We start from the raw sequence: 20,562 nt of genomic DNA on the forward strand, positions 1-20,562 counted from the left end.
AGGAAAAATGAATAAAAAAGATTTTATAAATTTAATAACAATTTCTTATTTACAAGATATTTTTGTTGCGAATAAGCGATGTTTAATTAATGGAAGCTGAACAAAATATTGCTAGATTAATAAATCACAGTAAGACTGTTATGAAGCTTTTAAAATGTTGCCAGCGATCTGAATTTAATAGCATTTTATAAATTGTTTAAGAAAAAATTCAATAACAAACGGGAATGCATAATTACAAAATTAAAGGTAATAATTTTATTTTAAAGATATATATTTATACATTTCTCTTTATTTATTAAAAAATTAAAATTTGTTTTTTTATATAACGCTATCCTTAATATTTTAAAATTTAATGCATATAAATTGTATGTTATTTAATTAATGATACTAATTATTTTTATCAAAACTATTACATAATTATTGCATATTGGATTTTACATTAGATATTTTTGAAAATTTTAGTAATAATTTTAAATGGGGTTTTCTTCTTTTTAAGATTCGGCTACAATAATTGAGAGTATTTTAATTTTTTTCGGGCAATTTTTTTTTTATATTAAATGGTTAACTTTTTTGCTTGTTTTTTCACTTGTTTTAATTGATGTACATAAGTACTACTATTTTGTTAGGCAAAGAAAGTGTTTTAATTCCAATTTATTTTTATTTTTACTTTAATTAATTTTGTAGTAATTATGACAAATGTATTATTTTATGTAATTTTCCATATGTAGCCAACTTCCTCTTTACGTCTGACGGCATAAACAGAGTAAATAAATAAGTATTAAATGGTTAACATTTTGGTTTCTACAAATATATTATTGCTTCCCAAACAAAATTTGTCACCAAGTCGTGATGACAAGTAGTAGTAGTAGTACTGTTATTACAAGAATTATTAGGTAATATTATGGTGAGCATACATTGCACGTATTACTTAATAAATGTATATAGTACAAATGTATACGTCTGTAATTATTTATAACCACCCTTCTAGGAGGTTGTTTTCTTAATAGGTATGTGTGAAACAAATTATTGTGTTGGTAATTTTGGTGGATGATATGTAGAGTTTCCCATGAAGAAGTGGAGAAAAGCATATTCAAACTTATAATACTCAGTTAATAAAGTTTTCAGCATTCAATAAACCTCAAAGAAGGAGTAACTGTTTAGCACCTTGCGGGGAAGTAAATGCCCTTTTGATTAATTGTGAATGTTATGTGAGACTTGGAATTTTTTACGGCTATGATAGGGGTTCTTCTATGGTCTAGGTACCTCAGGGCACCTACTTCGAAATAATAACCTCTCATGGATTCTAGTTCCGAATTCACATGTTAGCACGATTACCCCTGCACACAAACACTACACCCCTTCACGGTGTGCAATGGGGACTTTAAGAGAGAGAAGTTAAACCTCATGACTGAGTATGGTGACGCAAAGCGGGAGCGAGCGATAAGACGATAAGAAAACCCCTAGTTCGATCAAGCGGCTTGGAACAACTATAGCTCCAAGCTAGTGGGTTACAGAATGAGAATAGTGTCAGCGGGGTTCTCCTATTTAATAGTTCTGCTGAGAAGTTATTGACTGTCAGTACAATTAGAAGATGAAGCGACAGGTTGCTGTACAAGAATTGAGAAAGAAACTTTACCAGATTACCAGGTAATTAATGAAAATCTCTCAGTAATTTAAGTCAGGACTTGGATTGTGGCTTTAAGAACTATTTTCCCTTGACTTCTGATTCCCTGACTGTATTGTCGACTATGAAACAAACAAGCCTTTTGGGATCAATTTGCTAGCGAACATAAAAAGTTTCGCTAGACAGAGAAAAGAGTCTCCCAAGTAAGTAAAGTAAAGTAATGCCAATTTTTTCAGGCGGGCTTTACATCTAGCTACCAATGAGGTGTCGTGGATGGAGGCGACTAGAATACATACTTTACTGTCAAATTTCTTTTATTATCCATTAAATCAAAATCCAAGGCCTAGACCGGGAATCGAACCCAGTACCACAATACATATCAGCTTTACAAGTCTCGCCTCTCTAACCGCTCGGCTGCCGTGGCGCCTGTCTCCCAAGTAAGGAAAGAGCTTGGAAAGGACGAGGTTTCTCCAAAAGAACCGTAAAACATAGAATACCTAAGAGGCTGTACTACCACCTCATGAGTGTCATTTTTGCATCATGATCTTAGAAAAATTTAGTTTTTAAAATATTATTTAACTATCAGTATTTTTATAATCAGTAATTTCTTAATAGACCGCAAATATTTTACTTTTAGTTTTTAACTTTTACTAGTACAGTACAAAATGTTCAAGGTTATTCAAGCAATAAGTAACAACGTTTTCTAAAATAAATATATTTAAAATAAATGTGATCAAAGATTAAGAATCTCATGATCAATAAATTTTTTTAGAAAACATTCCACAACCATTTAATATTAAAAAATAACAGTAACCCGAATTTCACTAAAATTATATTTAATAATATTATTTCTAATTTATCCTATTTGGTGTATATTAGATTAACAATAAGCGAACAAACAACAACTGAAATTTTAAAATATATTCTTTCTTTTAAAAACAATTGAATGTTATAAAGCATTATATAAATGTTTCTCAAAATGTTTAACCCAAAAATATTAGATTAAAAAATAGATTTTCAATTTCTTTTCAAGTATGCATTTTCCTCTACAATTTAAATTCCTTTTTTCCTTAAAAAGCGCCAAAATGTTTTAATTAATTAATCTCAGATGCGTAAGTATAACATATGTATGTATAAATAAAAGTACTGATATCTTGCCAAAAACGATTATGTTTAATCTGATTTTGTTTTTTGACAAAACGTATTTTTAAATCGAAAGATGCTCTCTAAAATTTTCCATTTTCCAAAAATTTATTATCATTATTATTATTTTAAGCATTACTAAGTAAGCATTCAACATTTAAGAACATTCTGAGATTCATTAGATTAATTTTTATGGATAGCTTACAATTCCACCTCATTCTCACCAGGCTGCTTTCTAAGGTCTCTAGTGTTTCTTACATACATTTTATAGAGACAAATAATGGGATCGTTTCTAAGCCGAAACTGAGCAGAATCACACATTCATGGACGGATATCAGATAAGATTAACTGATTAGTGGAATGAAACAAGGCAGTACAGGAAAATGTTTAAGAGGACAATTGTAAACTTGAAAAGAAATATCAAATTTAATGAATCTCAGAACTTAATGTAATAATGCTGAAAAATGAAAAGCAAAAATAAAAAAAATAAAAAATGAAGAAAAAGGTAAGGTGTAACTGAACATTTATTTACAGACACACTGTTTTGGTTTTTACCTACAGAAAACAGAAAATACTAAATCAGTTCCAGTTCTCCTCCAGCGGCGGCGAACGCAGTAAAAATAAGATGAACACCACAAGAGATGTGGGTTATCAATAGATGAAGCACGGGAATAAGGCGATAAGGTCAAAGAAGAGGAGGAAAATGTATACTTGAAAGAACATTTTTTATTAAACAAATCTCAAACAATGGGTAATATATAGTTTATAACCTTTCATTAAAATTGTATATATACTTTGTAACTGGGCAACCCTAAATAAATAAAATTTCTGCTCTTGAATTATATGTAGTTTTAAGTCGAATAATAATTTGAGCACTTTAATAAAAAATAAAATTATCGAATAAAAAAAACAAAACAAAATCATTCAAGATAAGAAAAAATTAATAAATAACACAATAATTACTTTTTGCAATTAGGTTTCACCAAGAGAAATAACGTCACGCAGTATGTAAATGTAAAAATCAAATTAACCATATATTCGCTAACATCAAATAACAGTTGATTTGCTGTAGTGGCACTTTTAGAACTTAACTGCTAGAAAATTTATGCGATATCTGAAACGACAGTCAGAAAAAAATTTCTGAATCTAAAATCTGACATGTTACAATATAAAATTTGTAATATCGCTAGTTTTCAATAATTATTAAATTATTATCATAAGTTTAAGAATTTATATAATGAAAAATCATTTCTTTACGCACCTAGCATTTTACATCAGGGAAAGAGGAGCTATCGCTTCGGCTAATAAAAGAGCAAATTTATAATTAACGTTAGTTTCAGGCAATAAATTAACAACCTGATTGGCTAATTGTACAATATCCTTAATATCACATTCCTCACAAGCTACATCCTGCAAATAATACACGAAAACATGGTTAAAAATCTAAAGTTTACTAATTTAAGTAAGGTGGAAAGAAAAAGGTTAGCAGATCTGAAAAATGAAAATAACTAAAATAATGAAAATAATCGATTTTTTTTTTCTACCTTGAAACCGCAACAAAAATTATTATATTCAAATAACTTTAATAGCCGTTTGTTACTGACAAATACCCATTCCGTTCCTTAGTTTATTACTAAATGTATTATTTAATATTCAAGGATCTATACTTTAAAGTTGGAAAATTGGGTGGAATGGACCCTCAAATAAACAAAAGTGCTGCTTATCAATAAGATAACACTTTCCAGAGCATCGTTTTCTTGGGGCATTTTTATGTCACTATCCATTTCCCTTTAAATTACAGCAATTTACAATTTTAAAGACTAACAAAACACACATTTCAAAACTAATAAGCAATTAATAAATGTTAAAATCAGCAAGGCAATGCGACTGGGCTAAGTAGTCAGAAACCACAGTATATTTCTTAGTAAAATAACTTGTTACTAACCTGATCTTCAATCCAAAATTTTAATGATGGACTAAGATTTGCTACCGTTTCTTTAATTTTATTTTGGGGCGAGTTAGTTAGTATATATTTCAATCTATGACCTACAATGTCTAGTAACTGGTTTCCCAAACTTTCTTTGTCATTTACCGCGCCGATTATCTGTGGAAATAAACAAATATATTTAATTATTTGAGAACATAAGAAGGTTTAAAAACTCCAGGTATTGAGTTCCTCATTTAGTTACTGAATTATTTCCTTACACACATTCATAAAGTGGTATAACTCATGTAAAATCAATATTTTTTTGAAAATTAATTCATGATAATGAACTTTTAAAAAGTCGCTTTTATTATTGTTAGCTACAGGCGCATTATAATGAAAACGGTGGCCCAAAAATACTGAATAAGATGATTTCAATGATTTATCTTCTGCTTTTTTAATTAGGGTAATTTCTCATTAACAGAAGAGCAGATGAAACACCTAATTAGGTTCGCTGAGTTTAAGGTAACTGAATTCAAGGAACGTTTATGAAAGTATGTGGAATTTATTTATGATATCTCGTCTTCAATGGTTTTATTGTAATAGATACTAAAAAGATATCCTTTCTTCAGTCTAAGCATAATCAATGACTCAAATAGTAAAAAAAATTAATTATTTTCAGATCATCGCCCTCTTCTTTTGTCTCTCATTTTTAGTTTCCTGCTTTTAATTTCTGAACTTCACCATCAAGATCGCTATTACTTTAGCTGTGGCTTACAGTGCCGCATTTTTACTTAAGATGCTGCTGCACCCTGAATTGCAACAACGCGAGCGCAATCCATTTTTTTCTTACGGCTAAATGATGGAATATAAAAAGTTATTGATTACCTCTTGAGCGTACTGGTCAAGATTGTAATCATACAACAGCAAAACTTGTTCAATTCTAAGTTTATCAGCTGAGAGAGACCAGTCATTGGCTAATGAATAACACTGACTTATCCACCCTATGGTTTCTTTCATTGTAACACCATCCTGTAAATTAATACTTCCTTTAATGAAAACTTTCTCCGTTACTTCTTATGAATTCTAAATTATATTCGGATTTAATATTACTCTTCAATAAAATCAAAATATGAAATACTCACTGAATCCTTTCCAGAGGCAAATTTTTCAATTGCCTCAGCAATAACTTTCATTAAATATTTTGTTCTTTCATCTGAAAGTTTTTTATCTGGACTAGCGTTTGGTAACTGAGGATTGCTTTTAATATCGCTCCATAAACAAGCCTCTCCCTTAAAAAATAAAAAGTATAAGTACAGTAGCCTGACTTGCTGAAAATTTAATACATCTGGATCTTGCATGCATTTTTAGACATTTCTAAGTTAGATTTTAGAAGATCACTCGTCAAGATCGACTGTCGTTCGATCTGTTTTAATTATAAAAACTGACAAAAGCCCATAATGATCAATCCTTAAAACAATTGCATTATTTTATTAATTAGTTCATTCAACTATAGTATATTAAATTTTCCTAAACTTACAAATGAATCAAACAGAGTTTTTATTGGTTTATGCAGCTTCAGTGATGGAAAAGCTGCTAAAAAAACCATAGCTCTAACTGCTTGACACATGATATCCAGGACATCAATATTCGGAGCAGCTTGTGCTAGAGCTATTTCAGCTAATGAAGGTTGCATTTCATCAGCACCAGTCCACAGTGTTTCCCGTTCTACAGACCAATTTTCACAGTTTTCTTCAGAAAGAGTTACACTCTAGAAAAATAAAAAAAAACGTACTTAATTAATATATGTTAAAAGAAAATATTTTTTTTTGAAATAAATATTCTCTTTGCCTTTGATAATATTCTGGAAATTCCCTTTCCCTTTTCCACCGATAACTTGAAACGAATAAGACTAAATATACGATCATTTCCAACTCAAGAGTTAGAACAAGCATTTCCTGAATGCTGAGTTTACGGTTGGCACTTGGGGTGCGTTGCACTAAGCGTTCAAAACGATCACGCTCACGACCGCGGTTTTGCCCGTTCCACTTGCGAGCGTTACAATCGAAAACACAAGTGGAATGGGCGTTTTAACCGTTCATGTAAACATTACAAATGGCGCCCACGAAAATAAGTCAGAAGCTTGAAGAGGTTGTTATTTTAATTTTTACCCCTTTTATACGCAGTTATAATAAACTTTATAATTATTGGTGAAGTTGACTTATATGTAATTCAATTTTTTATATTACATTTTAGTGGAGTATTTATAAAATTTACGTTTAAATAAAATTAAAATGTCTTTTGTGGCAACAGTAGGATATTTATTAATGCAACGTAATAATGCTTTAGAAAGTTCTTCATCTACGATCTCGTAGTTCCGATGAAAAGTGGAATGCAATTTTACAAAATCGCAATAGTGAAAAGCGAAAACTTAAGCTACGAATTATTAACTATCAAAGTGTAATTGTCGTTATTCAGTGATTTAGTATGTAAAGAGATAAGTAATTTTTCATTTTATTATTATTTTTAGACTTTCGAGAAACACATTCAATTATTTACATGAGATAATACTTTTATTTACCTGATATAATTTTTTCGGTCGCCATCTTTTCTTTTAAAAATTACGCCAAATTTCTGAACGCCCACTTCGACCCAGCTCTTAAGGTGAGGCGTTGTGAGCTTCGCGTGAGCGAAAATAATGATGTCATTAGTGACGTTTTCGCCACGACCACTACGACCGTGGTCGTCATGTGGAACGGCTGAAGGTATTTTGATCGTTGTGAGCGCTTAGTGGAACGCAACCTTGGTACTGCTGAGCTACTCGTAACGTCTTTATTCTAAAAGCTGCTTGCTTTGTTAAGTACGACAATTTTTTGTCGTATATTTGTTCAAAATGTTTTGCGCACCTAACCTCCAAAATGAATTTCAATCAAGAGAAAAATTAAATATAAGAGAGTAAGGAGGAACCCAATTAGTACAAAACAAATTGTTTTTGTTGCGCATGCGTTCCCGCTTTTAATTAAATTTCCCAACGAAACCTAGAGATTCCAAAAAAAAAAAAAATCTGCAATTTGTCATTTAGGGCAGAAGAATGAAGTTGAAGAAAAAAATAATTAGGAAATGATGGCCGCCTATTGCTCACCTCTATGAAAATGTTGAAAAAATCATAAAGGTTTCTCAACCAGTGTTTAACACTTCCATCTACCATGTTTAAGTTTAGTTTACACAATTTTTCTGGAGGCAATTTTCCAAATCTGTTAATAAGTTTGACAGTCTGTTCAAACAATAATCTTATATGTACATTCCAAATAATGCTGCATAAACCTGAAACAAGTGCTACGTGTTATTGATTTACTTATGTTTTGTTTAGCGAAACATTTATTATTATTATTATTATTATTTGTTTACCTTGCCTAAGAGAATGAAAGGGAATGTATCGAAGAAACGTAAGTGCTGTTGATAGTAACTTGTCAATGTCTGGTTCCTTATTCCATGCTACTATGTATTCCCAAACAACATAAGATAAAAGTGGACCTATAGAAATAGTAAGTTATAATAAATAAATACAAATTTAAGTATAATCTAACGCACAAAGAGAATATTATAAGTTACCCACCTGATGATAATGACGATGGGAAATATTGTCTCAGAGTAGTCAATTTTTTTAAAGCCTCTTCTTGTCCAGCATTTGATGGTCGAGCCTCATCAGCCGGGGTTAACTGTTCCTCTTCGGCAAAATCACTACCCGTAGCACTAGATGGGGTTTTTTCTTTTTCATATAAAAGCCAATCAGGCGCCAAACCCCATGAACTTACCCACTTACTCACACATTCGCAAACACGACCTTAGTAATTAATATTAAATTATTTTTTTTTAAAACCTAATTAAAACAAAATATAACTAAACCAATTAAAAAATTAATGTTTACCTGGCCCTTTCGAAACAACTTGAGACAGAGTAATGCATTGCTGAACATAATCAAGACAAGGCACTGATAAATTTTCATACTTTTGTTTTGGCGCAAAACTGTAAAACACAACTTATGATAAAACTGTTCAAATAAAGGCAAAGACATTTTTATTTTTTAAATATTAAGTAAAGGAAATTGGCATTTTATTCTATCTGAAACTGGAAATTCATCACGTTAACAAATATTTTTCCAGATTTCACTTCTACGTTCTAACTGGATCTCAATTTTATGTAAGTGGTAGTACAGTACGTTGCAATGTGAGAGCATTTTAAAGGAAGGATGCAAAGCTTTCATAGCACAAAATAAGCTGCCTATAACAGCAGGGCAAAATTCAACAAATAACAATTTGGTGGGCGCTAGTGACCCTGCAGCAGAAACAAAAGAAAAACAAAAAAATTATAATAAAGAGGTAAATTATTTAGTCTAACCAAATAGTAGATTGTAAAAGAGTAACTGCTTCCACTTGTGTGCTCAACTGGCTCCACATACAAGATTCTCGTGATATGGCTTCCCATTCATCCTCAAACTCGTCTAAATTGAAAGTTGTTTTAAATAATAAAATTAAAGAAATTATTTAAACTAATTATTAAATATTAGATAGATATTATTAAATAAATTAATCAAAAAATATTTGTAATAATTTTGTTTGATATACCAGTTAATTTTTCTTCTATTCCAAGATAAACTGAACGGGATATCATTGTGGCTGTGAGGGCATTAGTTAGGTTTTGACTTTCCATTATGAAAGATCTCACTTGATCCCACCATCCAGGCGTTTCTTTGATGGCTAATAATCAACAAAATTCCAATTATTTAAGATAATTACATCATTTATGCCTTTTTCTCTGAATGAAACTAAACATTCTTCATCTTATACAATATAAAAATCTTTTAAGTTCAAAGTTGTACCAATAAATTCATTTAAATCGTGAACTGTTTTAATAATCATTTACCCTCAAATAGAAACAAGTAAATAAATTGAACTTACACACAATAGAAGTTATAGCAATTAAAAGTCTTGTAAATAACCCAAGCTCTGAAGTAACATTACTTCCTAAAGGTTTTTTCAGCCAATAACAAATTGCAGCATAAAAAAGTGACTTCGGTTCTATACCGCTTTCTACCGCATGTTCTTTCCAATCCTCTAAAGTGCAGCTTCCGTACAATACACATTGACACAATACTTCACCTACATCAAAAATAAAAAAGATCAACCCACAAGAATGAATTAGAAACCAAAAATACTATTCTAACGAGGTTTGTGCTGTTAGAATAGGATACCCTAAGGGACGCCAAGATCCATGAAAAAAAGGTTACGGGATGGCGAGTAATTGATGAAGTATAGCTTGCCAGAATAAAAATTTTATCAATTCAAATGTTTGTCAACAGAAAAGATATTAAAAGTTATTAAGCTTAGTAGGAAGGCGGTGGAATAGTTCAAATCATGAGCCGATTCCGAAATCAAATCCTAGGAGCTTCTCCAACCTCACTGTTAGGAAATGGTCAGACTTGTCGCCTCGCAGAAGACTTCGGGCGCCAATAACCTTAGATGATGGCGACCCTTAAATTAATATATACGAGTATGTCAATAAGTTTCTTTCTCTCTTGAGTTCGCCAATCGCTTCGCCAATAAGGCGTTTTATCGTTGAAGCTTTATTAATGTATGAGAAAGGAGTTACTTAAATATTATTTTGTCTATTGAAAACAGAAATCTGTTTATGTACACCTTATGTTTAAGATAGTGTTTAATTGTAGTAGAGATGGGATGTCTGTTTTGATGAAAGCGGTCCCAAGTCTGCCTTTACAGAAATTAAAACTAGCTAAGATAGCTTATTATAAGATTGATCTTCATAGATTTCTCATCGTTCTACTTAATTCCTATGGCATTAAGATGCTGAGGAGAAGAATTGAAGTTAAATAGGAACCTTAAAATAACCGTCAACATTGAATTACTTGAACATTTTAAATCCTCTTATGTTTAATAAGAATTATTATTTAGTTTAAAAAATAAGTTTGTTTTTTTTTAAATCCGTTAGAACCAATAGAAAAAGGTAGGATTTGTAAGATCAATCGATTCTTTCGCCATTCAAGACTCCTATCTCGTTTTCCAGTTAGTCCTTTTCAGTCGCAATTGAACCTTGAAAGTCTTATTTAAGTCTAAAAATCTTAAATCATGACAACGTTACTGTACAAGCTAATATAATACAAAAAATAAAAATAAACTCTACTCTACCTACAAAAAACAGTATTATTTTAATTCTATTTATTATCATCCAAAGAAGATTAATTATACCACTATGGTTTAAACATTAATCTTACTGGACACAAGTTTGAGAGAATAACTACTTAAAATATTATTACACAAAAAAAAAAATATATACATATTGGTAGAACTTCACTTACCAATTTTGGCAAGGTGGTTTACAGAAATATCAGGAGAAAAAACTAAAGGCATAGGCTGTGTAATAGAATGTATGAGACTAGCAAGAAATAAAGCTAGACCATCATCAACCAGGGCGAATTTTACGCTGGTAATATGACCATTATCTGGACACTGTCCAGCCAACGAGATCAACTGCCTTACTTCATCCTCATTCATTCGCAATAATTTTGATAGACCCTATAAGAAATAAAATTCAATTTCATTTTTAAAAAAATCTTCCATTTTGAACATTCATCTATGATCTCAAAATGGCATTCTAAAACTACAAGATGGATTCTAAGAAAATATACATATAAATTATTCTTGAATTTATTTGCATGGGACTTCACATCTTAGAAATTACTTCTTTGTTAACAACTTACAGCTTCATCCTCACAATAAGATGTTCGTACAACTGTACTATATTCCGGGGGTGCTTCTTGAAGTTGTAAAGTAGTTGTGTAAAAATGCATTACCTTTTCTAGATTCTTACAAACTAATAGGCATGTTTGATTACCATCATTTCTTTCTTCTAAAAATAGAAATCAGGAAACAAAAATTATTTTGAGCAAAACAAAAAATATAAAACAATATGGGAAAGGATTAGATTAATAGTTAGAACATAGGATTCCTTAATGGAGGAGATTCATGGTTCAAATCCAGCAACCTGTTCTTTAATTTTCTCTATAGTAGAGCTACTAAGCTCACTGTGTGGTGAGTTCAACGCTGATGAATTGTGCAAGAGGCATTTCAAATTGTAGCAGAAAACTTTTTTATGAAATAATAATGTATAACTCTTTTTTAAAGAAATACTATAAAGGAAAACCATCCTGCCAGTAAAAAGTAACGAAAAAAAATGCATTTTTATAAAAACATCCACTATTTTTATACAATTTCGTAAGTTAAAATATTTAATTTTGTGATGTAAAAGATTCAAATTTTATTTTGGCTTTCATATAAATATTTCAGCGATGCCCAATTCCAGGAAATAAATAACGAATAAAAATAAATTAAATAAATAACTATTAAAAAATCCCGGTTCCCCAATTTCTCAAATTACAATCCGCAATACCTTTTTTACGAGTACATTTCCTAAACAGCAAAACTACTTAAATGTAAGTTAACTATCAGTTTAATTGTAAAATTACTCTCAACGCTGAATGACAAAGAAAGGTTACAGCTTACGTACTTGTTTAGTCCGTTATCTCTCTGCTGAACATCACGATTTGGTGTGTCGGTACTTATTACTGTTCACAAACATTTGTTCATTTGCAACACTCAATCAAAGGTAACATCTTTGCAACATTTTTAATTATAATTAACCTAAAGCGAAATACTGTAAGGAGATGTATTTTGACTTTTAAAAAACTCAACTTGAGATGTAGGTTATCAAATGCAAATTCAACGGAAAATAGATCAGCTTTTGCAAAGGTAATCGTAAGCAAACTGGAATTGCAAACGTTCAGAGATACATGTTATGACGACTAAAATCAGTGATATTTTTAAAAAAGTTACACTCATTTATTCATAGAGACTCTAACCGCAAATAAATAATATTTTTGCAGCCAACTATCAAGCATAAATTATAAAGTGCTTTAGGCACAAAGGTTACCCAAAAATACGAACTGCTTGGAAAGCGTCAAAACAGCTTTGATTTTTAGGATTCATATTCTGTCCACACTTATAAATGGAAGATTGATTAGATCTACAAAGTTGCCCAGAACGCACCCTAGAAGATCGGTTGGGACATTATAGGAGATAAAATTGAATACAATAATTAAAAATTTAGTAATAAGTAATAGCATCTAAACTATATTCTTTCATGATCATTACTAAATGAGCGCTTAATCTTCAACTTGAGGAAATAAATTCTCGTTAAAAAAAGGAATAATTTTATAAAAAGTACTTATTTCAAAGAAGGAAAATAGTTTTCAATACTTCAAAAATACTAAACCTTCTATTTTTTCGTAGAAATTAGTGATAACCCGTTGAAGTAAATGAGCTGTCACATGTTCAAAAGTAGTAATTAACTGAAGAGCTTGTAATCTAGCTTCGTCTGAAATAATTTGTGAACACAGTTCAACTACATCATCGATTCGATTTGTAAAACGCAATGCTCGCCTCACTTGTTTTAATATGTATAAATCTCGAGATTTTGGATCATTTCGATCGCTAAAAAAATATTCCAATAAGAATGAAAAAAAATTAATAAAATTCTATTAATGGACAAAATTAATTATATTAACTTGAATATAGAATGAAAAGGCACATAGACTTCACTGATAATTCCTAAATTATTTATAAAAACACAAGAATGTTGACCAAAATTAGCGTTTCTACTTGTAGTACTGTTCAATCCCATAATGCCATGCTTTATATATAGCAATCTAAAAACCAAGTATAAATTAATTTGTTTTCTAAATGAAATACAATAACAAGTATTCTGTTTGCAATTTATTAACCTTCCAAATTTAGAAGCCAGGAGAGTAGCAACTTTTGGACCTTGCTGCAAAGCCCACACTTCCACAATACCCTTCTTTGGTGCGTAAATAGCCAAATAAAGAGCACTACGTCCAACACCAGGCACTTTTTCTTCGTCTACAGTTATAAAAGCACACTCGGCATCTCGGTAACCTTTCCACATTCTAGGGCATTAAAAAATTTAGGTTACAAGCGCTAGAGATTGACTGATTAAAAATTATTATGAATTTTATTTTTAATAAATGATTCAAAACATTTAAAATACCTCACTGCCGTGCCAGAAAAATTATCAATAAGCATAACTCTTCCTAGAGAATCACAAACTACGCTTAAATTTTTTTGAGGTGAAATATAAATTCGTTCCCCCTTACGAATGGTATCCCAAAGGCCAAATCTGGAAAAAAGTTAGATATACCAGTTAGTAAAACGCCAGCTTCTAATCTCTCTTTCATATATACATGAGCGCACACGCACACAACATTAAATACTCATATATTCATAATATAATACAATGCATTATGAAAAGTGAATTAAAAAATAATAAATAATAATAGTATTATTATTGATAATAATAAATTAAGTAGTCATGGAAAAAGATCTTAAAAAACTGAAATGACCCTTAAAAAGTTACAGTCATCTACCTGCATGTCATCATCTCAGGAGGTTCCACTGGTGGATTTTCTTTCACATTAGAAGGTGGAGTCCATTTTGAGAACCAACTTCTAAACAAAAAATAAATATTGAACAGCTTTTTAATTAACAATGATACGATTTGATTAAGTAAGAACACAACATACGTAGGTAATGCATATCCAACGGCTGTTTTTACTTTACTAGCCAACCCCCAAGCAACATCAGCTAATCCGGTTCCAGCTGTTCCTTCGACTATAGAGTGATAACCGACAAAAGGATCTACACCAGTTGCCAAGATTGTAGTCACTTGAGGAGGAGAAGATCTGTAAATATTAATTATCCGTTAAAAAATAAAAGTAAAAAAAAAATTATTTCTTTTTAGGAAAATGATTGGTATACGTGCCTGTAAAATGCAATATATCCACCTCGAACAGATGCAGTTATTAAATGAGTCAACGGTGACGAAGTCCATGTTCCCAAAATAACAGTATCAGAAATTACTTCTTGGTCAGGTAATGCCCACTTACTTAACGCCAAAGGAAGTGAAGTCTCTCGACTTTCGCCAAAATAATTAGCTCCCTCTTCAGACAATGTACAAAGAAAATTTTTAAAATTAAATAATTTTAGAGCGCACAATTTTAACGGGATTGCAGGACAATATTATTATCTGAAATGGTTATATACTTATGTTTATGAGGTCATACGCGAGCTGTCAAGCACAGTGTACTCTTTAAGGAGAGGCGTAAGGATAAGAAAAATAGTTTTTTTTTTCCAATTCCTAGCCGTTAACATCTAGATCAGGGGTGGCCACCCAAATGTACTTGTGGGCAACTTTTAAAATCATTATAAGACTGCGGACCGAGGGTTGGCCACCCAGGCATTACACCATTAAGACAGAAGATACAATTCGAAAAATGAAGGAAATATAAAAAGCAGGATTGAAAAAAACTGTTATAAGGCCTGAGCACCCTTTCAAACATTTTTGAGAAAATAGGAACAAATGTTTCAGAATACAGTAAAGAAAGATGAAATGATTTCGTCCAAAAATGTCAAGATCCATCTCTCAGAAATATAAAAAATATTTGCTATACAGAAAACAAAACAAAACATAGACTTCTGAACTGAACATTTATTTTCGATGTCTCTGATGTTCGTAATAATTATCTTTTCAGCAGTAATAGGGAATAAAAAATAATATAATTTCCTAAACATATGTAATATATAACAAACTTACGCTTGGCAAGTTGATTTCTGCAAGCTTTAAGAGTGTTGTACAAAGCCAATCCATGCACAGAACACACTAAATGTTTGTAGGTAATGTGCAATTCATCGTACTGATCTGGCAATAACTGAGGATTCGGTGATGCCTGGTAACTTTGAAATTTCAAACTGATGACTTCCTCATCATGAAACACTTCTGATAATAACAGCCCTCCTGTCTACAAAATGAAACGATTGTTGTATTGAAAATGATTAAATCGTTTGTTATATATTTAACAAAATAATAAATGAAAATTAGTTTTAACAGTATTTTGGGTCAAATAACCATAAGGTAAACTGCCTGACCTCGGTGTAAAACCTAACAGCACCCGACGTAAAGCCAACAGCTATCGCTGTCCAATCAGCACCACCGTGGGCACTTACTTTTCCTTGACCAGCAACAGGAAGGCAAAGTACACTTGTTATCTTCTCGCTTAAATAATTACAACAATACTATTACTCGTTACTAAAATATCATATATCAATAGTAAAGATGTTTGATCCCATACTTAGGCTCCTCTTCTTCTGCAATAGGATCACTATTCCAAGATAGCATATATTTTATTTTGGCTTCATTCTCCTCTCCTGAATCCCATTTTGCTGCAATCACAAACGAAACCTCTTAGATGTTTTCATAAAATTATGAATTACTAAATAATATTTTAATATTACCATTTAAAATTGCAAAATTTTTATCTTTAGCCAACACCAAAAGTTCACTTGTAGGTGAAAGGGATAAAAGGCATTCTTCTAACCAATTCTCTTTAGGTATTGGTTCCCTTATAGGCGCTAGAATTCGCACACCACCAAAATCTATGATACAAAATACATTATAAAAATTTATAAACTACGGTTTAAGATTGACTTCATACAGCCAAAAAGTGACAAACGTAATTCTTAAACAGAAAAGAAAACTTAAATGAGACTTTCAATATCCTTATACTATTCTAACTACCTTCCAGGATCTTCAATTCCTGAGAGTATATCACCTAACACAAACTGAGACTTTAAAGTACTGCAGATGCGATTGACGAATGCAAATATTAAGTTCACTGCCTTCACAGAAATTACTTCATTTATTGATTAATAGATTATAGCTCTCATTGATTATAGTTTTTTTTATACTTTACTGATTCTTACATTCTGTGTAGATTAACCAACCACCCAGTGCTCTTTTTTAAGCTTCTTTTTATTCACAATTTCTTCTCACGTATATTCAATTCTTAACACTAGAATATTTGTTTGTTTTTCAGGCATATTTTGATTTTTAATATAATTAGTTTCATTCATTCGTAACTTTAATTTTAATTTCCCAGGTTAACTATAATTTGTTGCTTCTTGTTTTAAACATTTATTGGTTAGTTTAGCATCATTTTTTCTAAGAGGTAAAAATGTATAATTTAAGAGACAAATTTCGATTGAAACAAAATCTGGGGAAACTGTTCAACTTTTGCAGTTGAATTTAATTTCGTAGTATTATTAATTTTAAATTACTTGTTAGGAAAATCAAATAATGTTTAAAAATATTTAACATATAAACAGTGCACATACCTTCTATTACATACCTTCTAAACAATATTTTTTTTATTTCTTCTAGATCTACAATACAACCGATTGATTTAAACTGGCTAGTCATACTGTACATTAATGACAAATTCAGAGGAATGGAAAAAAGCAAAAAACATATTTACAGAAATCAAATAGTACGCATAAACATTTATCGGAATTAATGACCAGCTGGCTACCTTTACTATTTGTTCTGTTTATGCTTACTTGCTTACTATCAGTAACAGAGCTGTTAGTTAACCAAAAAGAAGGTTTCATTGTAATTCCTGGCAGTATTGTAGGCAATTTAGTATGGTTTTATTTACTAATTTAAAACAAATTCAGTTCTATCAAAATGGTTTTCCTATTCATTTGATTAACAGTTTTTAGTCACTTAATAAGCTATGAATATTCAATACATTAGGAACAGTTTATGTATTAATATTTCGTTTCTTCTTCTTCTTCATGTTTTTGCAGTAAATCATAAAAATGAGAAGAACTCTGTAAATGATTCTAAAAGTGCTGAAGAAGTTTGTATCCTTTTCAGTTAATGCAGTTTCAATAGAAAAGTGCTATTTATGTGTTTTCGTTTTATAGGAATTTATAAAACAAATTCGTACTTTTTCTCTGAGAACTTGTCAGTGAACTTTTATTTTTATTTTTCTTGGGTTTTTCAAGTAGTAAGTGCATGTTATCTTCTTCTTCTTATGTGGCACTTACGTAGAGTCTTGGCCTCCTCAAGACGTGCCCGCCAGGCGTCTCTTTCCTGCACAGCCGCCCTCCAATTTCGGAATCCTAACATAGATGCAGCATCCTTTGCCACACTATCCTCCCAGCGCAGCTTTGGTCTGCCTACCTCCTGGATCCTTGCATGTTTCCTTCCAGTACCTTCTTAGGAATCTCATCTTCACTCATCCTAGCTACGTGTCCTGCCCATGGCAGTTTACCAAGCTTTATTATTTTTACCATATCAGGATTCCGTGAACAGAGTTTACAATTCCTGATTTTTCCTACTTCTTCAATTCGGTCCGTCGCGTGTAAGGCCGTAGATTCTACGGAGTATCCTCCGTTCAAAAAGCGAAAGGGCCCGCTCATCTGCCTTGGTCATTGCCCACGCTTTGGAATCATAACTCTGCACTGGTCGGATGAGGGTTTTGTAGAGAAGGGCTTTTGTGTCCTTAGAAATGAGTATACTTTTCACATGTTTTACTAAGCCAAAGTAGCATTTGTTCGCGGCCATGATTCTCTTTTTTATTTCTGAGCCAACTTGGTTCTCACTGTTTACCCAAGATAATAAACTCATCAACCTTCTCAAATTTCTCAAGTAAGGATACTCAAGTATTGCACTTGGGCGGTGGAGCCACATCCCGTGCGCATATACTTGGTCTTCGCTTCATTAATTACCAGTCCTAGTCGGCTGGCTGCTGCCTCTAAGGACAGAAACGCTTCCTTCATGGCATTCATTGATCTTGCCATAATGCCAATGTCATCAGCGTATGCAAGAATCTGGACCGTCTTTTTTATTAAAGTGCCACGGGTCTGTATACCAGAATCCCTCACGGCTTTCTTCAGTGCCAAGTTAAGTAGAAGGTATGCTAAGGCGTCTCCCTGCCGCAGCCTTTTATTTGGCTTAAACTCTTTTGATAAATCCTCCTGTCCGCGCACAACACATTCTTCACTACTCATAGTCATCCTTATGAGGCGTACTAATTTTGGGGTATATTCATTTCTATCATTGCTCTGTACAGCTGCTCCTTGTTAATACTATACTATATGCGGATTTAAAATCTATGAATAGATAGTGAGTTTTAACATTGTACTCCCTCGCCTTTTCGAGCATCATTCTGAGGGAGAATATCTGATCAATCGTTGACTCTTCTCTCCTAAAGTCACATTGATACCAATCTCTCGCTCTGCCAATGGCAGTAGCCTCCTAAAAAGGATATTTGAGAATATTTCATATGCGCATGGTAGTAGGAAGATTCCTCTGTAGTTACCACAGTTTAGCATGTCTCCTTTCTTGTATATAGAGCATATCACTGACCTGCTCCATTCTTTAGGCAAACTTGTTATGGGGAAGGGATTAGCAATGAGGTTAGCATACTGGACTCCCACGCGGAGGTCCCGGGTTCGAATCCATTTTCTCTTCCTAGGAGCTTCTTACAGCTCACTGTCCGGTGATGGACAGTGTTGTCTGTAACGAGAGAACACTGTCCGGAGGCCGGCAGTGCACTGGAAAAGGCTCCGGGCGCTAATGACCTCAGCTGTTGATGCGCCAAAAAAAAAAAAAAAAAAAAAAAAAAAAAAAAAAAAAAAAAACTTGTTATGGATGTGTATTTGCAAACCACGTCTCCGAATGAATTAATGTAATTATACACTTCCTTAAGTTAAATCTAGTTCGGAAACTTTTCAAATTAGAAAGAGCTGAACAACTAGCAGCTGTAAAAGCTCTTCTTAAAATTGGAAAAGAAGATAAGCAGAGTAAAATGGTGGAAGCTATTGCTGAAAAAGTGTTTATTGTAAGTTATTAACTAAAGACTGCAAGGTTTTTAAATGTAAATAAAAAAAGTAAGGTTTTTGAAATTTCGTACTGTTGGAAATTATAATTGAAGATTTCATTATTCTTCAGGTTATTAGAAAAAGTAGAGCTATTCTGGAAAATTTCGGCTACATACCTGGTGAAACAGCATTTCCTACTGAGGAAAAGATTCAAGATGGTATGCATTTTTCTTGGTTTTTAATTTAGTCAAATCAAAATCTGTAGTCATTAAGGTTTAGATCTCAGGCAATGTTTTTGTTTCAATAAGTTTTAAATTTTAATCAAAATTGTTCCCCCAAATCATTTTTAGCTCTGTCAAATGTTTTGGAAAATACTGCATTTATAGGAGATATTATATTGAGACTTCCGGATTTAACTCATACAATTTTAAGAAACCATACCGAATGGTCATATCTTCTGCGTTGGAGCTTAACTTTCACAAATCAAACTCAATTGGTAGACAATAAAACAAATATTTTGTTAGATTTAGTAAGTAAAAAAAGTTTTGTAAAATTTATTAATATAAGAAGCTGTCATTTGAGTGTGTCTAAAACTAATTTTTTTATTTAAAAGGTTAACCAAGAAATGAACTTCACTCAAAGACACATAAATTTCACGAATCCTTACAGGAAAATTAAACAACCTATTATCAAAGAAGATGCGTTGGAAGGGAAGAAAAAGCTCAAGAAAAAAAAAGTGTTACCAAGAGGTCCTCGACTTTCTAGTCGTCAGTTTGGCGAACTTTAATTTTTATAATTTCGATACTTTTTTTATTCTGACAGTATGTTTATTTATTAATCTGATACTCCAGTCGTTTTTCTCTTGCTGTAGTTGTCACACTTCTAATGGACATATTTCATCTATCTTTACTAAAGTGTATATAACGTAACAGAGGCGAAGATCCGTTTATTATATACTTTTTAGTTTAACCTGTTAATTTTAAGAAAACTAAATAATCGAATAAAAAACATCTTTGTAATAAAGAAAGAAAACAATTCCAGCGAAATCTTGAATTAAAAAT

General features: G+C 31.7%; 2 protein-coding genes across 4 annotated transcripts; one reads left to right on the forward strand and one right to left on the reverse strand.

The window, feature by feature from the left end:
• Nucleotides 1–16: 16 nt before the first annotated feature.
• Rab3-GAP (Rab3 GTPase activating protein) lies at nt 17–17,249 on the reverse strand. 3 transcript variants are annotated; one of them, XM_074133700.1, is made up of 27 exons: nt 17,009–17,249; nt 16,130–16,270; nt 15,967–16,057; nt 15,764–15,890; nt 15,432–15,636; nt 14,601–14,778; nt 14,362–14,520; nt 14,206–14,283; nt 13,830–13,958; nt 13,546–13,728; nt 13,330–13,470; nt 13,038–13,255; nt 11,467–11,615; nt 11,065–11,281; nt 9,650–9,850; nt 9,317–9,448; nt 9,090–9,192; nt 8,620–8,717; nt 8,308–8,535; nt 8,100–8,225; nt 7,834–8,015; nt 6,232–6,462; nt 5,837–5,983; nt 5,580–5,723; nt 4,713–4,871; nt 4,029–4,177; nt 17–3,881 (listed from the first exon to the last, which is right to left on the reverse strand). In XM_074133700.1, exons 1-26 carry the CDS (start codon nt 17,100–17,102, stop codon nt 4,037–4,039), a joined length of 4,002 nt encoding a protein of 1,333 aa, XP_073989801.1. In that variant the 5' UTR covers nt 17,103–17,249; the 3' UTR covers nt 17–3,881; nt 4,029–4,036. The 3 variants fall into 3 exon arrangements, with proteins under 3 accessions (XP_073989801.1, XP_073989803.1, XP_073989804.1); XM_074133702.1 differs by having other exon boundaries at nt 14,206–14,286; XM_074133703.1 differs by having other exon boundaries at nt 14,206–14,286; nt 17,023–17,237.
• A 13-nt stretch (nt 17,250–17,262) lies between these two features.
• Nucleotides 17,263–20,547, forward strand: LOC141457144 (coiled-coil domain-containing protein 134-like). The gene is made up of 5 exons (XM_074133708.1): nt 17,263–17,536; nt 19,400–19,521; nt 19,632–19,719; nt 19,852–20,030; nt 20,115–20,547. The coding sequence occupies exons 1-5, from the start codon at nt 17,407–17,409 to the stop codon at nt 20,286–20,288; spliced, it is 693 nt and encodes a 230-aa protein (XP_073989809.1). The 5' UTR covers nt 17,263–17,406; the 3' UTR covers nt 20,289–20,547.
• Nucleotides 20,548–20,562: the final 15 nt, after the last annotated feature.

Source organism: Rhodnius prolixus, unplaced genomic scaffold (genome assembly GCF_049639745.1).
Source record: "Rhodnius prolixus isolate KJV_2025 unplaced genomic scaffold, Rpr scaffold_10, whole genome shotgun sequence".
NCBI classification, from domain to species: domain Eukaryota; kingdom Metazoa; phylum Arthropoda; class Insecta; order Hemiptera; family Reduviidae; genus Rhodnius; species Rhodnius prolixus.

Bases quoted from the DNA above. Each gene is read 5' to 3' on its own strand.
- Rab3-GAP (XM_074133702.1), bottom strand. From the start codon at position 17,102: ATGTACAGTATGACTAGCCAGTTTAAATCAATCGGTTGTATTGTAGAT. The intron at 13,256-13,329 runs GTTAATATAATT...ATATTTTTTTAG, and splicing joins CCTTTTCATTCTATATTCAA to CGATCGAAATGATCCAAAAT. The intron at 8,016-8,099 runs GTAAACAAATAA...CACTTGTTTCAG, and splicing joins CTTTCATTCTCTTAGGCAAG to GTTTATGCAGCATTATTTGG.
- LOC141457144 (XM_074133708.1), top strand. From the start codon at position 17,407: ATGAATATTCAATACATTAGGAACAGTTTATGTATTAATATTTCGTTT. The intron at 17,537-19,399 runs GTATCCTTTTCA...AGTTAAATCTAG, and splicing joins TAAAAGTGCTGAAGAAGTTT to TTCGGAAACTTTTCAAATTA. The intron at 19,720-19,851 runs GTATGCATTTTT...AATCATTTTTAG, and splicing joins TGAGGAAAAGATTCAAGATG to CTCTGTCAAATGTTTTGGAA.